The following is a 15,188-nucleotide window of genomic DNA, read 5'->3' as shown; positions in this document are numbered from 1 at the left end:
AAGGTCATCGACCCTCGTTCTGTCTCCATGATTATACTGGTGTCTGATGGAGATCCTACTGTGGGTAAGACTCACTCATTCACTCATTCATTCACTCACTCACATGATTATACTGGTGTCTGATGGAGATCCTACTGTGGGTAAGATTCACTCATTTATTCACTCACTCACATGATTATACTGGTGTCTGATGGAGATCCTACTGTGGGTAAGACTCACTCACTCACTTGCTCACTCGCTCGCTCACTCGCTCACTCACTCGTTCACTCACTCACTGTGTGCAGGAGAGATAAAGCTGAGTAAGATCAAGAAGAACGTGAATCGAGTGATGAGAGACGACTTCACTCTTACTCGTTCACTCGTTCACTCGTTCACTCACTCACTCACTCACTGTGTGCAGGAGAGATAAAGCTGAGTACAATCCAGAAGAACGTGAAGCGAGTGATGAGAGACGACTTCTCTCTCTTCTCTCTCGGGATTGGCTTCGACGTGGATTACGACTTCCTGGAGCGGATCGCGATGGAGAACCGAGGAACGGCTCAGAGGATTTTCGCGAACCACGACGCCGCCGAGCAGCTGAGGGTAGCGCGGAGAATACGATTGTGATTTTACGTGAGTTTGACTGTTCGCAGTGGTGACCTTTGACCTTTCTGTCCACAGACCTTTTACAGTCAGGTTTCTTCTCCTCTGCTGAGGAAAATCACCACACAGTTCCCTGAAGACCTGGTTTCAGACGTCACTCAGAACCACTTTGACAAATACTTCAGTGGCTCTGAGCTCGTGGTTGCCGGGAAAGTTCTGCCATCTGAGGAGACCACGCTGACCACCATCACCACTGCATCTGCTGTGAGTTTAAATTATAATCTGACCACCGTCACCACTGCATCTGCTGTGAATTTAAATTATAATCTGGCCACTGCATCTGCTGTAAATTTAAATTATAATCTGACCACCGTCACCACTGCATCTGCTGTGAGTTTAAATTATAATCTGACCACTGCATCTGCTATGAGTTTAAATTATGATCTGACCACTGCATCTGCTGTGGGTTCAATTGTAATCTGACCACTGCATCTGCTGTGGGTTTAAATTATAATCTGACCACCGTCACCACTGCATCTGCTGTGAGTTTAAATTATAATCTGACCACTGCATCTGCTGTGAGTTTAAATTATAATCTGAAGACATTTAGTGTGTTAGTTAGTTATTGTGTTTTAATGGGGATTTTTGTGCGTGTGTGTGTGTGTGTCACAGGCTGGTCTAGACCTCACTCTTCACACAGAGACAGAAATGTCACAGTTGGACGTGGAGCTAATGAAACAGCAGCACGCGTTCACAGGCTTCGCTCGACAGATGTGGTCGTACATCAAAATCAAACAACTGATCTCTGAGCGGTGAGGGGGGGGGGCGGGGCTTATACACTGTATCCATTATATTATTTCAATAGTTAAGTTATTTGGTTTAAACAGTTTTAATAAGTGTAAATGAACACGACTGCCCTCTAGTGTTGATGAACAGTTTTAATAAGTGTAAATGAACAGGACTGCCCTCTAGTGTTGATGAACAGTTTTAATAAGTGTAAATGAACAGTTTTAATAAGTGTAGATGAACACGACTGCCCTCTAGTGTTGATGAACAGTTTTAATGAGTGTAAATGAACAGTTTTCATAAGTGTAAATGAACAGTTTTAATAAGTGTAGATGAACACGACTGCCCTCTAGTGTTGATGAACAGTTTTAATAAGTGTAGATGAACAGTTTTAATAAGTGTAGATGAACACGACTGCCCTTTAGTGTTGATGAACAGTTTTAATGAGTGTAAATGAACAGTTTTCATAAGTGTAAATGAACAGTTTTAATAAGTGTAAATGAACAGTTTTCATAAGTGTAAATGAACATGACTGCCCTCTAGTGTTGATGAACAGTTTTAATAAGTGTAAATGAACAGTTTTAATAAGTGTAAATGAACATGACTGCCCTCTAGTGTAGATGAACAGTTTTAATAAGTGTAAATGAACAGGACTGCCCTCTAGTGTTGATGAACAGTTTTAATAAGTGTAGATGAACACGACTGCCCTCTAGTGTTGATGAACAGTTTTAATAAGTGTAAATGAACAGTTTTAATAAGTGTAAATGAACACGACTGCCCTCTAGTGTTGATGAACAGTTTTAATGAGTGTAAATGAACAGTTTTCATAAGTGTAAATGAACAGTTTTCATAAGTGTAAATGAACAGGACTGCCCTTTAGTGTTGATGAACAGTTTTAATAAGTGTAAATGAACAGTTTTAATAAGTGTAGATGAACAGGACTGCCCTCTAGTGTTGATGAACAGTTTTAATAAGTGTAAATGAACAGTTTTAATAAGTGTAAATGAACACGACTGCCCTTTAGTGTTGATGAACAGTTTTAATAAGTGTAAATGAACAGTTTTAATAAGTGTAAATGAACAGGACTGCCCTCTAGTGTTGATGAACAGTTTTAATAAGTGTAAATGAACAGTTTTAATAAGTGTAGATGAACAGGACTGCCCTCTAGTGTTGATGAACAGTTTTAATAAGTGTAAATGAACAGTTTTAATAAGTGTAAATGAACACGACTGCCCTTTAGTGTTGATGAACAGTTTTAATGAGTGTAAATGAACAGTTTTCATAAGTGTAAATGAACAGTTTTAATAAGTGTAGATGAACACGACTGCCCTCTAGTGTTGATGAACAGCTTGTCTCCGCAGATCTCTGGCTCCCACAGCGATGAAGAAGAGGAAGATCACACAGCAGATCATGACTCTGGCTGTAGAACATCAGTTCGTGACTCCTCTCACCGCTCTGCTCGTGGAGAGCGAGGACGCCACAGAGCGACTGCTGGCCGACGCCCCCAAAGACCCCAAACATGGCTGCTGCTCCGGTGCAGGTGATGAAGATGATGATGATGGAGATGGTGGAGAGGAGGAGGAGAACAAAGATCTGGACTGATGGAAACTCTCTCTCTTCTTCTTCTCTCTCATGTTTGAAGGAGTCGGAGGTCCAGGTTCTGGTCTTGTAACTCCGGTGACTCACGTCTACGGGATTCCACCCTGGGCCCAGGTCTCCACCCCCGCCCCGAGTCAGGCTGTGATTGGTGTACAGGACTGGACTCTGCCCCCGAAGGTCAATTTAGGTACTGACACGACATGTTCTTGTCTTATCTTCATAGTTCAGCAGTGGCAGCATTCAGCCACCGGGGGGCGACTCCACTGGTAATCTGCTGTAATCTGTGTTTCTCTGGCAGTGGACAACGACCCTCACTTCATCATCCATTTGCCCCAAAGTAACATGGACGTCTGCTTCAACATCGACTCGAAACCTGGTCACATCCTGAACCTGGTGTCAGACCCTGGAGCAGGTACACGAGTCTTTCTGTCCCTGAGAGACACAAACATTCCTGTTAAACTCATATTATAATCCTGGATTATGTGATGAAGGTGTGGTGGTGAACGGTCAGCTGATCAGCTCCAAACAGCTGATCAAAGACGACGTCAGAACTTTCTTTGGAATAATCTCAGTTTATTCTCAACGTGACGGAGTCGCCGTGACGATCAGCACCGATGACATCATCGTTCACCGCGGCAACGTCTCTCACTCGTTCACCTGGAGAGCAACGGCTCAGCTGTCACAGGACAGGTAATGTCCTCTCATCTGTCACAGGACAAGTAATATCCTCTCCCCTGTCCTCATGTCTTCTGTCCTGATGTCTCAGGGTGAGAGTGTCCATCGTGAAGAACTCTCATGTCACCGTGACAGTGAACACAAACATACAGGTGATGGCGCTGTTGCACCGCGTGTGGAACAAACATCCAGTCAACGTGGATTTCCTGGGAATCTACGTCCCCAATGATAACCAGTATTCTGATCTGGTCCATGGACTCATAGGTAAAACCTCACTGTTCATTGATGATTGATTGATTGATTGTGTGTTTATAAACGTGTGTGAGATGTCACAGGTCAGTTGTGTGTGTGATGTCACAGGTCAGTTGTGTGTGTGTGATGTCACAGGTCAGTTGTGTGTGTGATGTCACAAGTCAGTTGTGTGTGTGTGTGTGTGATGTCACAAGTCAGTTGTGTGTGTGTGTGTGTGATGTCACAGGTCAGTTTTCTGGAGAACCTGACGTGAGCGTGTACGACATCCATGAAGGATCAGACCCTGAGAAGAAGGAGGCGACCATGGAGGTGAAGGGCAACAAGCTGCAGGTCACCAGGTAACACACACACACACACACTCAGACACACAGACACACAGACACACACCCCTGACCACACACTGACCTTGACTCGTGTGTGTTTGTGTGTGTGTGTCAGAGGCTGGCAGAAGGACTACAGACAGGACACACAGGGCGGCACCAACATTTCCTGCTGGTTCGTTCACAACAGTGGGCGGGGCTTCATCGACGGCCACTTCAGTGATTACATCGTCCCGAGTCTCCTCAGCTTCCTTCAGAAGCTTTGAACACAGAGCTGCGTTCAAGTACACTGTGTAACTTTTGTATTTTTATCCCCACCAGTCATTCAATCATTGATCACATGACCAGCAGAGGGCGCTGTCGTCGACTTTATTTGGACAAAATTTACATTTGATCGATTCAATCTAAATAAAATATACAAAAATAAAAAAAATAATTGAACTCACTGCTCTTATGTTTGTGTGACTCCTCGCTGGAAATGTACATGATTTGTATTCACTCACACGTTCATCTTTCATTCACACAAAAGTTCAAAGTCTTGCCCAAGGACACGTCGGCACATAGAGTCACAGAGCCAGGAATCAAACCCACAACCTTCCAGTAGAAAGACGACTTTCTCGTCCACTGTGTGTGTGTGTTTCAGGACAGTTTGGAGAAATCCTCGTAAGCGACGTCCACGCGTTTCCCTTTGTGTTTACCCTGAAGACGACAAGAACGGGAAAATAATCTCTCAGATTTGACATGGATTAAAACAGATTAAACAGATTAGAGTTTGAGTTTATTTTCTGCTGATGAGACAAAAACCTACTGAGGTGAGCGTGAGCGTGGCAGAGAAGTTCTTCTCGTCGATTCCCTCCAGCACAGCCTCAGCGTCTCTGTACGCGCCGTTCACGATCACAACCGTTTTACCTGCAGAGGGACACGACAATGTCACTGACGATGTCACTGACGATGTCACTGACGATGTCACTGACGATGTCACTGACGATGTCACTGACGATTACCTGGCGCAGGTATGACTGTCTCCACGTGGTTCTGGTCCAGTTTGAGTTTATCTCCAGACTGGATCATCTTCACCACCGCTCCGTATCTGTCTCTCACCTCCTGACGACAAGTCAGAGAATAATGATGCTGTGTTACCATGGTTACAGACAGCGTCAAATCAAACCGCTGCCTTTCAGGCTAAATAGAAACCGTGGTTACCGTGACGACGGCCTTCTTGTTGTGGTACTTCTCTCCCAGTCTCTTGGTGATGACTTTGACCACGATGTTGGGCTGAAGCCAGTGATCGGTCCTGAGCTGCTGCTGCTGCTGCTGCTGCTGCTGCTGCTTCCTCTCCTCCATCTGAAGAAAAACAAACATTTGTTCAGGAAACTCAAGTCAAACCTGAACTAAACCTGAACTAAACTGACATCACTCCTCTCCTTCACCTCTATGATCTCCTCCAGAGCAGATTTCCTCTTCTTCTCCTGTCGAGACGCTGAACTGGACGACGAGTCTTTCCTCTTAGTCGAGGACGCCGCTGCCACTCTGAGCGCGCTGGCACTGAGGGCGGAGCTACAGAGAAGAGACCACATGGGTTAGGGTTAGTTAAATAAACTTGATAAACTTGATAAAGGTGCAGGAGAACAGAAGCTTCAGTACCTGGACTTAGAAGGACCAGCTAGAGATGAAGACGCACCGAGGCTGAAAGCAACTTTTTCCTCTTCACTCTCACGCTTCAACTCCGTGTAAACGCTTTCCTACACACACACAAACAAACACACACACACACACAAACACACAAACACACTGTGAGTGTTAAGTCTGTTGATGTTTGTCGCAGCTCCGCTGAGTCGGCACTCACCGCCTCCGGCTCTCTTCCGTCGCGGCCTTTGCGAACCTGCTCCTCGATGAACCTGGCGCTCCGCTCTTCATCGTCCAGCTCCTGCTTCTTCTTCCTGGCCTCCTCCTCTTGGCGGCGGATGGTCTCCGGGTCGCGGTCGATGTACTGGACGTACCAGCCTTTAGGCGTCTCGTCCACTTTACACAGACCTGAGAAACATGTCGATGATTAAACATCTACTGCAACTACTACTGTGCTGTTGCTATGGGGACACGTTGACACCCACCTTCTCTGCCGAGCCACTTGGTGAAGTCTGTGAGCGTCTCCCACTGAGTGGAGTTCATGTGCACGTGTTCACGGTGACTGATGTACTCGTTGTACACGATGTTGTTGTGAACTCGCTTCGTGCCTGTGAGAGAAAACAGTCTCAGATTTGACTTCATACAACTTTTAAGAAACATTGGGATTAAACATTAGGATTATTGGTGGAGGCTTAGAGAGAGTGAGTGCTTCATAAACGTCAGTTTCCTGTGAGATAAATATGTGTTCACACTCACCAAAACGTCTCCTGATCAGCTCCAGGAAGTCTCTCTTAAACTCACTGTTCAGAGACACAACAGAGCAAAGACAGCGATGAAAACACAGTCACACAAAGTCAAAAATGAAACACACTTTTCATTGTGTTTGAAAAACAGAAACTCAACTCACTCAGAGAAATAATCCATGAATTTATTTGGATCCTCGGACGCCAAGAGCAGCTGTCGCTGATGAGACTCCGACATGCAGTGACACTTAAAACCATTCTGTCAACAAAGAAACACACAAACTGTCAGGACAACAGACACACAATCTGTCAGGACAACAAACACTAACAGTCAGGTCAACAAACACACAAACAGTCAGGTCAACAGACCCACAAACAGTCAGGACAACAGACACACAAACAGTCAGGTCAACTAACACACAAACAGTCAGGACAACAGACACACAAACAGTCAGGTCAACAAACACACAAACAGTCAGGACAACACACACACAAACAGTCAGGTCAACAAACACACAAACAGTCAGGACAACACACACACAAACAGTCAGGACAACAGACACACAAACAGTTAGGTCAACAAACACACAAACAGTCAGGTCAACAAACACACAAACAGTCAGGACAACACACACACAAACAGTCAGGACAACAGACACACAAACAGTCAGGTCAACAAACACACACAAACACACACACACTCAGGTCAACAAACACAGAAACAGTCAGGACAACAGACACACACACACAGTCAGGACAACAGACACACAAACAGTCAGGTCAACAAACACACACAAACACACACACACACACTCAGGTCAACAAACACAGAAACAGTCAGGACAACAGACACACACACAGTCAGGACAACAGACACACACACAGTCAGGACAACAGACACACAAACAGTCAGGTCAACAAACACACACACAGTCAGGTCAACAGACACACACACAGTCAGGTCAGGTCAACAGACACACACACAGTCAGGTCAACAGACACACAAACAGTGTGACACAAAACAATCGCAGATTAAACTCGCGCTCACCTCGTCCCTACACTGTTTCTGGCACATCTGACAATACCATCTCAACTTCTGCAAACCTTTGGCTTTTATGCGGTTACCGATCGCCTTAGGGCTCAGAAAGTCCGCTTTCCCCATCACGACCCGACACAAACACGCAAAAACCACGGACGAGACAGAAAAACCACGGACGAGACGGAAAAACTAGACAAAAATGGTCGAAGATTCTGCGAAACGACAACGTTTCTACACGACTGCTGCGGACTCAAAGGCACTTCCGCAAGCCTCAAATCTCGCGATAACAGCTGCTACGTTCAAGGTTTACCCGAAAGCTTCGGATTAAAACTAACACACATTTATGACCATTTTATCTTTATGTTACATAAAAAATTGTAATTGATCTAATGTGTGGAGTGAAAATGCGGAACTGTATAAATGTGGAATTAAAACCAATTTAAACTGAGGTTTAAAGACGGCACATAGAAGAAGAGGGGGCTGTCAAAACATGGTGTATGCGGAGGGGATTTGATTATGTACTTTATTTGTCCTTGTCATCATTTTATTTTCTAATGTGTGTATATGTTTGTTGGCATAAGTTTTTAAGCAAGAAACAACGCACTTAAATCGTTTGTAAAGAAGTGACATTGAGTCATTCTACTGTTTTACGACATTTCCGCAGGTACGTGAAGGCAGCAGTCGTCCATTTTGACTTTGAGCCCGTGCGCCTGCGCAGTCGTGCGTGTCTGACCTTCACTGGACTGAACCATGTTTGCCCGGAGCAGCGCGTTGGTTTTCTCTCCACAATGGTAAAGTTTCAACATCTACGTTATTACGCAGCTTCATTTAAACGCCGTGTTATCTGTGTTTTCTCACTGGACTTAAATTAACCCACAGTTTCCGGTTTGTAACGCGCTGTTTCTTAAAGCAAGGACGAGCTAACGAGGCCGCGGTTAAATGAATGGACGAGTTTAGCCGGCGAGCAGCTAATGCTAACTGCGCTTCTTGGTGACTAATGCTAACTAAGATGATGTTGTCTCTATAAGTAGAAGATTAAGTTTTCACCAAACAAACTTTGAGTTAACTCACAGTTACTGACACGCGTTTGTTGTTACCTCAGTGCTCAGTACTTCGAGCTAACTGTCAACGCAGTGCTAACTGATGCTAATTCTTCTGCATTAGCATTTTCCACGTAGATCAACGAGGAGTCGTTAATGTAAATTTAATGTATTAGAAATGTTGTGCATGTTGTGAATATTTGTATTGACATTCTTCTGTGTGTGTGTGTGTGTGTGTGTGTGTGTGTGTGTCTCCACAGTGGACAGGTCAGGAACATGGCCACCCTGAAGGACAGTAAGTACAACACACTTCACTTCACACACAACCAAGTGTTTACATAATATGAAGCTTTATGTTCAGATTAATAAATGTAATCTGTCATATCAGCTCCATTTAAAGGTTTAATTATTCCATACATAAAAATCATGATGTAATGTATAGAGGACTCTACTCTGAGGCATCAGTGATATGATTTTATATTTATTATAAATTACTATGGTGTTATTACTATGTTTTAATTAAACGTTGTGGTTTTATTTTTTTCACACATTTGTACAGAATAAAGATGAAACTAAAGGAAGACATTAAGACTTGTTTTCACTGTTATATTCCTTCTGGTGCTGAGAAAAACTTTTTCCTTAAAAACAACATTCATTTAATCTCTTTAAATGAAATACCTTTAGGTAAATTAATAAAATCATCACTGGATTTTTATTATTGATTTAACTTCACCTGCTATGTTTAAAGAGTCTGATTTTTAGTCAAATATTTTCATATTGTTGTTTTTCCTCTGTTTTTTCTTAAGTCACCATTCGGTTAAAGTCCATCAAAAACATCCAGAAAATCACAAAGTCCATGAAAATGGTGGCCGCTGCCAAGTACGCTCGTGCTGAGAGGCAGCTGAAGCCAGCCCGTATCTATGGCAACGGTGCTCTGGGTACGTAATCCCTCCATCTCACGCAGATTTATCAATGAATTAAACCGGGTTCTCCCTGTGTTTGTTTTAATCCGGGTGGTTCCTGTGTTTGTTTTAATCCTGGTGGTTCCTGTGTTTGTTTTAATCCCGGTGGTTCCTGTGCGTTTGTTTTAATCCCGGTGGTCCCTGTGTTTGTTCTTCAGCTCTGTATGAGAAGGCTGACATCAAAGCTCCGGAGGAAAAGGCGTCCAAACATTTGATCGTCGGTGTGACCTCTGATCGTGGACTCTGTGGCGCCATCCACTCCGGTGTGGCCAAGACCATCAAGAACGAGATCGCCAACCTGACCGGTGCCGGCAAGGAGGTGATGGTGGTGAATGTGGGCGATAAACTGAGAGGCCTGCTGTACAGGTACGAACATCACAGAACATGAGACGCATTAGAACAGGATTATCTCATAAAAGGCATTTTTAATCTCAGGTTAAATACACAAAATAATAATAATAATAAATGTCTCAGATTAGAACCATCACGGCCAACTTTTTCAAAATGTTTCATCTGGATTAGGCAATGTCATGTTTTGGCCTTCAGGATCAACTTTTACTTTTGTCCTGTTTCTATTTTTCACTGGACTAGAACACCCCAATCTGGATGTAAACCTTTGCAGGATTATCACATCTAGATTAGCAGCGCTCAAAGTGGGACTACATGCAGTTTAATCCCACTGAATGTAACCACTTATGAAGAGTAGCCAGTGTCGATGTTGTAAGGTTATATCCCACCTGAGTTCATCTTCTGCTGGGATCAGAATAATCTGATTAAGATTATCCCAGTCACACACAGTGTGTAGTTTGTTATATTTTCTGACATCGCGGTTGTTTTTCCTCAGAACTCACGGAAAACACATCATGTTAAACTGTAAGGAAATCGGCCGTAAACCTCCCACCTTCACCGACGCCTCCATCATCGCCACCGAGCTCCTCAACTCTGGATACGAGTTTGACCAAGGCTCCATCGTGTTCAATACATTCAGGCACGAGGCTCCTCCTCCTCCTCCTCATCATTATTATTATTATTATTATGATTATTATTAATAATCATAACAATAATACTAATATTCATAATAATAACGTGTGTTGTTTCTGTGCTTCAGGTCCGTTATCTCGTACAAGGCGGACAGGAAGCCTGTGTTCTCCAACGACGTTGTTGCCAACTCAGGTAGTGAATGTTGTTTTCAAATTCATTCATTCATTCATTCGTTCATCAGTGTGAGAGAAAGTGATGTGTGTGTGGCGTCCCTGTAGAGACCATGGGTGTCTATGATGACATCGATGCTGATGTGCTGAAGAACTACCAGGAGTTTGCTCTGGTCAACATTCTCTTCCTGGCTCTGAGGGAGTCGTCTGCCAGTGAGCAGAGCGCCAGGATGACGGCCATGGACAGTGCCAGCAAGAACGCCTGTAAGATTTCAGCCTCCTCTAAAGTTCATCTCAGCCATTTAATGGGATAGTTCAGGTGTTCATCAACCATGAAATCATGAAACATAGTCAGTATTTCCCTCCAAAATCACATCGTCATAGTTTAACATCACAATGATTCAATTAGGGCTGATGTTCTCAAATGTCTTTGTTTTTGAAAATATTCACATTTAAGAAGCCGAAAAATGACAGGAAGTACAAAATATTTACATTTAAGAAGCTGAAAAATGACAGGAAGTACAAAATATTAACATTTAAGAAGCTGAAAAATGACAGGAAGTACAAAATATTCACATGTAAGAAGCTGAAAAATGACAGGAAGTACAAAATATTCACATGTAAGAAGCTGAAAAATGACAGGAAGTACAAAATATTCACATGTAAGAAGCTGAAAATGACAGGAAGTCGAAAATATTCACATTTAAGAAGCTGAAACAAACGGTTGAAATCGTTGATTAGTTGATTTCATAATCAATTATTGGTTTTTAGTGTTTGCTGTCAAATGTTTAGTAATAATAATAATACTAAATATTTTACTGTAAAATTAGTTTTTCTGATTCAGAACTTCGACATTGTGACATTTGATTGATGGACTACTCCTCCTCCTTCCTTTCAGCGGAGATGATTGACAGGCTCACCCTCACCTTTAACCGTACCAGACAGGCCGTCATCACCAAGGAGCTCATTGAGATCATTTCTGGAGCTGCTGCTCTGTAAGTCTGCTCTCTTCTCCCTCATCCCTTCATTCATAGACTCATCCCTTCATGTTCTGAACCTCTTCTTTTCTAAAACATTCCTCCTCAAATACACAAACGCTGTCACTTTCTTTCATGACTCATTTTCCTCTTTGACCTTGTGCTGAACTCAGGAACTGAGGCTTGTTTTAAACCCAGGAGGTAATAAAGTCATCCAGTAGATGTGGGAGTAGAAGCGAGTACAGTAGATGTGGGCGTGGAAGCGAGTACAGTAGATGTGGGAGTAGAAGCGAGTACAGTAGATGTGGGAGTGGAAGCGAGTACAGTAGATGTGAGAGTAGAAGCGAGTACAGTAGATGTGAGAGTGGAAGCGAGTACAGTAGATGTGGGAGTGGAAGCAAGTACAGTAGATGTGAGAGTAGAAGCGAGTACAGTAGATGTGGGCGTGGAAGCGAGTACAGTAGATGTGGGAGTAGAAGCGAGTACAGTAGATGTGGGAGTGGAAGTGAGTACAGTAGATGTGGGAGTGGAAGCGAGTACAGTAGATGTGGGAGTGGAAGCGAGTACAGTAGATGTGAGAGTAGAAGCGAGTACAGTAGATGTGGGCGTGGAAGCGAGTACAGTAGATGTGGGAGTGGAAGCGAGTACAGTAGATGTGAGAGTAGAAGCGAGTACAGTAGGTTTGAGTATAAGTCTGTTTAGATTTAATCTTTAGATGACGTCACATGTGTTGTTTATCTCTGCTTTTCTTTTGCAGATAAACGGGTGAAATCTGCGTGTGAACGAGTGAAAGCTCTTCATCGACCTTCAGACTTGTCGGTCGAGAGTTTAATGTTTGTAAAAATAAACCTGATAAACAGAACCTTCATCCTGACCTCAGTCCCTGTTTCTGTTTCTGTCAAATAAAAGTTAACGACTGAGAAAAATACAAATGTTTCTTTATTTTTAACAAGTTTAACTTCTCACATCATATTTGACTCTTTTCCACTTGTGTTCATTTACAGCGGATGTGGAGTATTTTTTTATCTTTATAAAAACCACACCTTATTTAACTTTAAAGTTAAAATCTGTTAAACTGAGAGTAAAACAGATTATAATAAAGATCATGTGACAGGAAACTAATGAACATAAATGTTAGTGAAGAGAAAATTAAACATTAAAAATCCTTTTACACATGACTCGGCATATTCAGTACATTTATTACATAACTAATGATATAAAATATAATCTACTCAGTTACACAGTAATCTGATTATTAATCAGATTTGTAATGAGACTAAAGATAAAATAATCTTCGGGATTGTTCTTAATCTGACTATTCTGCTGTGAAACTATAGAGAATAAATGTGTTTGAGCTGATGTTTAGTTTCTTACATCATTTATATTGTTATCAACAAATCAACTGATCATTTTATTGTCTTTAGTTTAAACTAACGTGACATTGTTCATTTTCCTCGTCCTGTAGTTCATAAAGTGTCCACCAGGTTGTGCTGTGTGATAATAAATGAGGCTTCTCTTCAACAACGTGTTCAAAGGTAAAGACTCACACTCATCTTCTGCTTCATGACGTCGTTCATTTGTGGTCACGTGACAAAGTCATCAACATCTGGTCTGAGGTCACCACTGTGTGTGTGTGTGTGTGTGTCATTTACTCGTGTGTGAGGGTGAGGAGGGTTTGGGAAGTTTGTTTGGAAAAGCTATGAAAGTTTGATTCAAGTTAAAATAATGTCAAGAGTTAAAGGGACAGTTCATGTTTTTAAAGTGTGAAACATGAAAACGTGAAAGCTAAAGACTTGTTTAATAAAATCTCTGTCACTTTAGGTCACATGATCATGTCTTTATCTCACTGTGAGACTGAAGTTTGTAAACCACTCACTCTCCCACACACACACACACACACTGCTGCCTCCATCACTAAGTTCAAATGTCTGATTTTGTCACTTCGGCTTTTGAAATCCTAAATTTGGATTAACTCAGTGACACAAAGTGACCACACGAGGCAGCAGAGGAGCAGCAGCTGAAATCACTGTGTGTGACTTCACTTCATTATTGGTAAGTTTGTCGTCTGTTCTGTTGTCACAGGTGTAAAATGATTAGCAGGAAACTTTGGAGGCTGAGATTTGTAGCTTCACCTGGGACAGCGCCACCATCAGGTACAGCATCATATTACACTGAACAGAAGCTCAATGGGACAGGATTACTACTTTAAAACACTGAGGCTTGTGTATCTGTCACATCATCACAGGATGAGACATTTCCTCCTTCTCCTCCTCCTCCTCCTTCTTGTCCTTCACTTTGGTGTTTTTGTGAATGAGGCGTTTCCCACGGCGACATGGACTGTGATGTAGTTACGCTGAAGCATTATCTCATTCACCCCCCCTCCTCTTATCTCAGTACGTTCTCCCTCTTTTCTCCCCCGCTCCTCCCCCTCTTACACAAAGCTATCTGCTCTGTAGACTTTTCTGACTATTTATGTTGGACAAGGTCAGGATGGTTTAAAGCGCTCTGCCTCTGCAGATGAGATAGCGCGGGAAAAAGAGGGAGACGATCGATTCCCACCGCCACGCAGATTTATTCCCCTCCTCCTCTTCCTCTCCTCCTGTCTCTCCTCCTCCTCCTCCAGCACTGAAGCTGACGAGAGAGTCGGACTCATCAGTCTCTTTAATATCCTCGCCATTTAAAATACAGTGTGAGCCTTTAAACTGGCCACTTTTCTCCTGCTCCACACGAGACTGAGCTCCACATCAATCTGAGAGAGGAGGAGTCACAGCAGCTGAGTGTGTTACATGTCACATGATCACGTCTTTATCTCCCACACACACAAACCTCATAGAGAAAATCAGGGATGAAAACAAATCCCTGCCCACTTTCAGAGGTCAGAGGTCAAATTTCAAATCTGACATTTGACTGTAATCTCATTATTATTCATGTTTTCATAGTCAGTTTTCAGGGTACTTGTGGAAGGCAGGTGAAGCTGCAGGTCAGAGGGTCAAAGGTCAAAGGTCAGCTGATTTTCTTTCTATTTTTAAACTGTCTCTCTCTCTCTCACACACACACACACACACAGACAGTTTCCCAGCGTCTCAGTCAGTGAAGTCTAAATAAAACACACATTCATGACTTTTCTCCACAAACATAAAGACCTGGACCTTCTGCCCCCCCACACATTTAATTAACCAAACTGTGTGTGTGTGTGTGTGTGTGTGTGTGAGAGAGAGAGAGTGTGTGTGTGAGAGAGAGTGTGTGTGTGTGTGTGTGTGAGAGAGAGAGAGTGTGTGCGTGTGTGTGTGTGCGTGTGTGTGTGTGTGTCTGTGTGTGTCTGTGTGTGTGTGCGCGCGCGTGTGAGTGTGTGTGTGTGCGCGCGCGTGTGAGTGTGTGTGTGTGTGTGTCTGAGCAGTCAACCTGAACTAAGGTCCAGACTCAAACAGCAGCTTAA

General features: G+C 43.0%; 3 protein-coding genes across 4 annotated transcripts in view; 2 read left to right on the top strand and 1 right to left on the bottom strand.

Annotated features, from left to right (window-relative positions):
* Positions 1-4,659, top strand: part of itih2 (inter-alpha-trypsin inhibitor heavy chain 2) — an 8,254-nt gene extending 3,595 nt beyond the window's left edge. Inside the window, exons 11-21 of the mRNA XM_058623601.1 lie at positions 1-64; positions 401-582; positions 661-846; positions 1,255-1,394; positions 2,730-2,908; positions 3,011-3,154; positions 3,266-3,379; positions 3,459-3,657; positions 3,734-3,906; positions 4,121-4,232; positions 4,333-4,659. The exon at positions 1-64 is cut by the window's left edge and continues 62 nt beyond it. Coding sequence (XP_058479584.1) covers positions 1-64; positions 401-582; positions 661-846; positions 1,255-1,394; positions 2,730-2,908; positions 3,011-3,154; positions 3,266-3,379; positions 3,459-3,657; positions 3,734-3,906; positions 4,121-4,232; positions 4,333-4,480 — 1,641 coding nt within the window. The 3' untranslated portion in view covers positions 4,481-4,659. The remainder of the gene's footprint in view (positions 65-400; positions 583-660; positions 847-1,254; positions 1,395-2,729; positions 2,909-3,010; positions 3,155-3,265; positions 3,380-3,458; positions 3,658-3,733; positions 3,907-4,120; positions 4,233-4,332) is intronic.
* On the bottom strand, positions 4,551-7,883 carry kin (Kin17 DNA and RNA binding protein). Its single transcript, XM_058623613.1, has 11 exons — positions 7,632-7,883; positions 6,748-6,842; positions 6,597-6,640; positions 6,326-6,448; positions 6,061-6,248; positions 5,859-5,956; positions 5,645-5,771; positions 5,418-5,558; positions 5,219-5,318; positions 5,023-5,123; positions 4,551-4,913 (listed from the first exon to the last, which is right to left on the bottom strand). The coding sequence occupies exons 1-11, from the start codon at positions 7,743-7,745 to the stop codon at positions 4,854-4,856; spliced, it is 1,191 nt and encodes a 396-aa protein (XP_058479596.1). The 5' UTR covers positions 7,746-7,883; the 3' UTR covers positions 4,551-4,853.
* A 377-nt stretch (positions 7,884-8,260) lies between these two features.
* Positions 8,261-12,620, top strand: atp5f1c (ATP synthase F1 subunit gamma). Of its 2 annotated transcripts, XM_058623550.1 has the most exons (9): positions 8,261-8,413; positions 8,923-8,957; positions 9,469-9,600; positions 9,783-9,990; positions 10,469-10,612; positions 10,733-10,797; positions 10,884-11,039; positions 11,674-11,770; positions 12,510-12,620. In XM_058623550.1, exons 1-9 carry the CDS (start codon positions 8,373-8,375, stop codon positions 12,511-12,513), a joined length of 882 nt encoding a protein of 293 aa, XP_058479533.1. In that variant the 5' UTR covers positions 8,261-8,372; the 3' UTR covers positions 12,514-12,620. The 2 variants fall into 2 exon arrangements, with proteins under 2 accessions (XP_058479533.1, XP_058479534.1); XM_058623551.1 differs by lacking the exon at positions 12,510-12,620 and having other exon boundaries at positions 11,674-11,774.
* The last annotated feature ends 2,568 nt before the right edge of the window (positions 12,621-15,188 follow it).

Source organism: Solea solea, chromosome 3 (genome assembly GCF_958295425.1).
Source record: "Solea solea chromosome 3, fSolSol10.1, whole genome shotgun sequence".
Classification (NCBI taxonomy): Eukaryota; Metazoa; Chordata; class Actinopteri; order Pleuronectiformes; family Soleidae; genus Solea; species Solea solea.
Note: the sequence above shows the minus strand (reverse complement) of the source record. Positions and strands in the feature narration are given on the sequence as shown.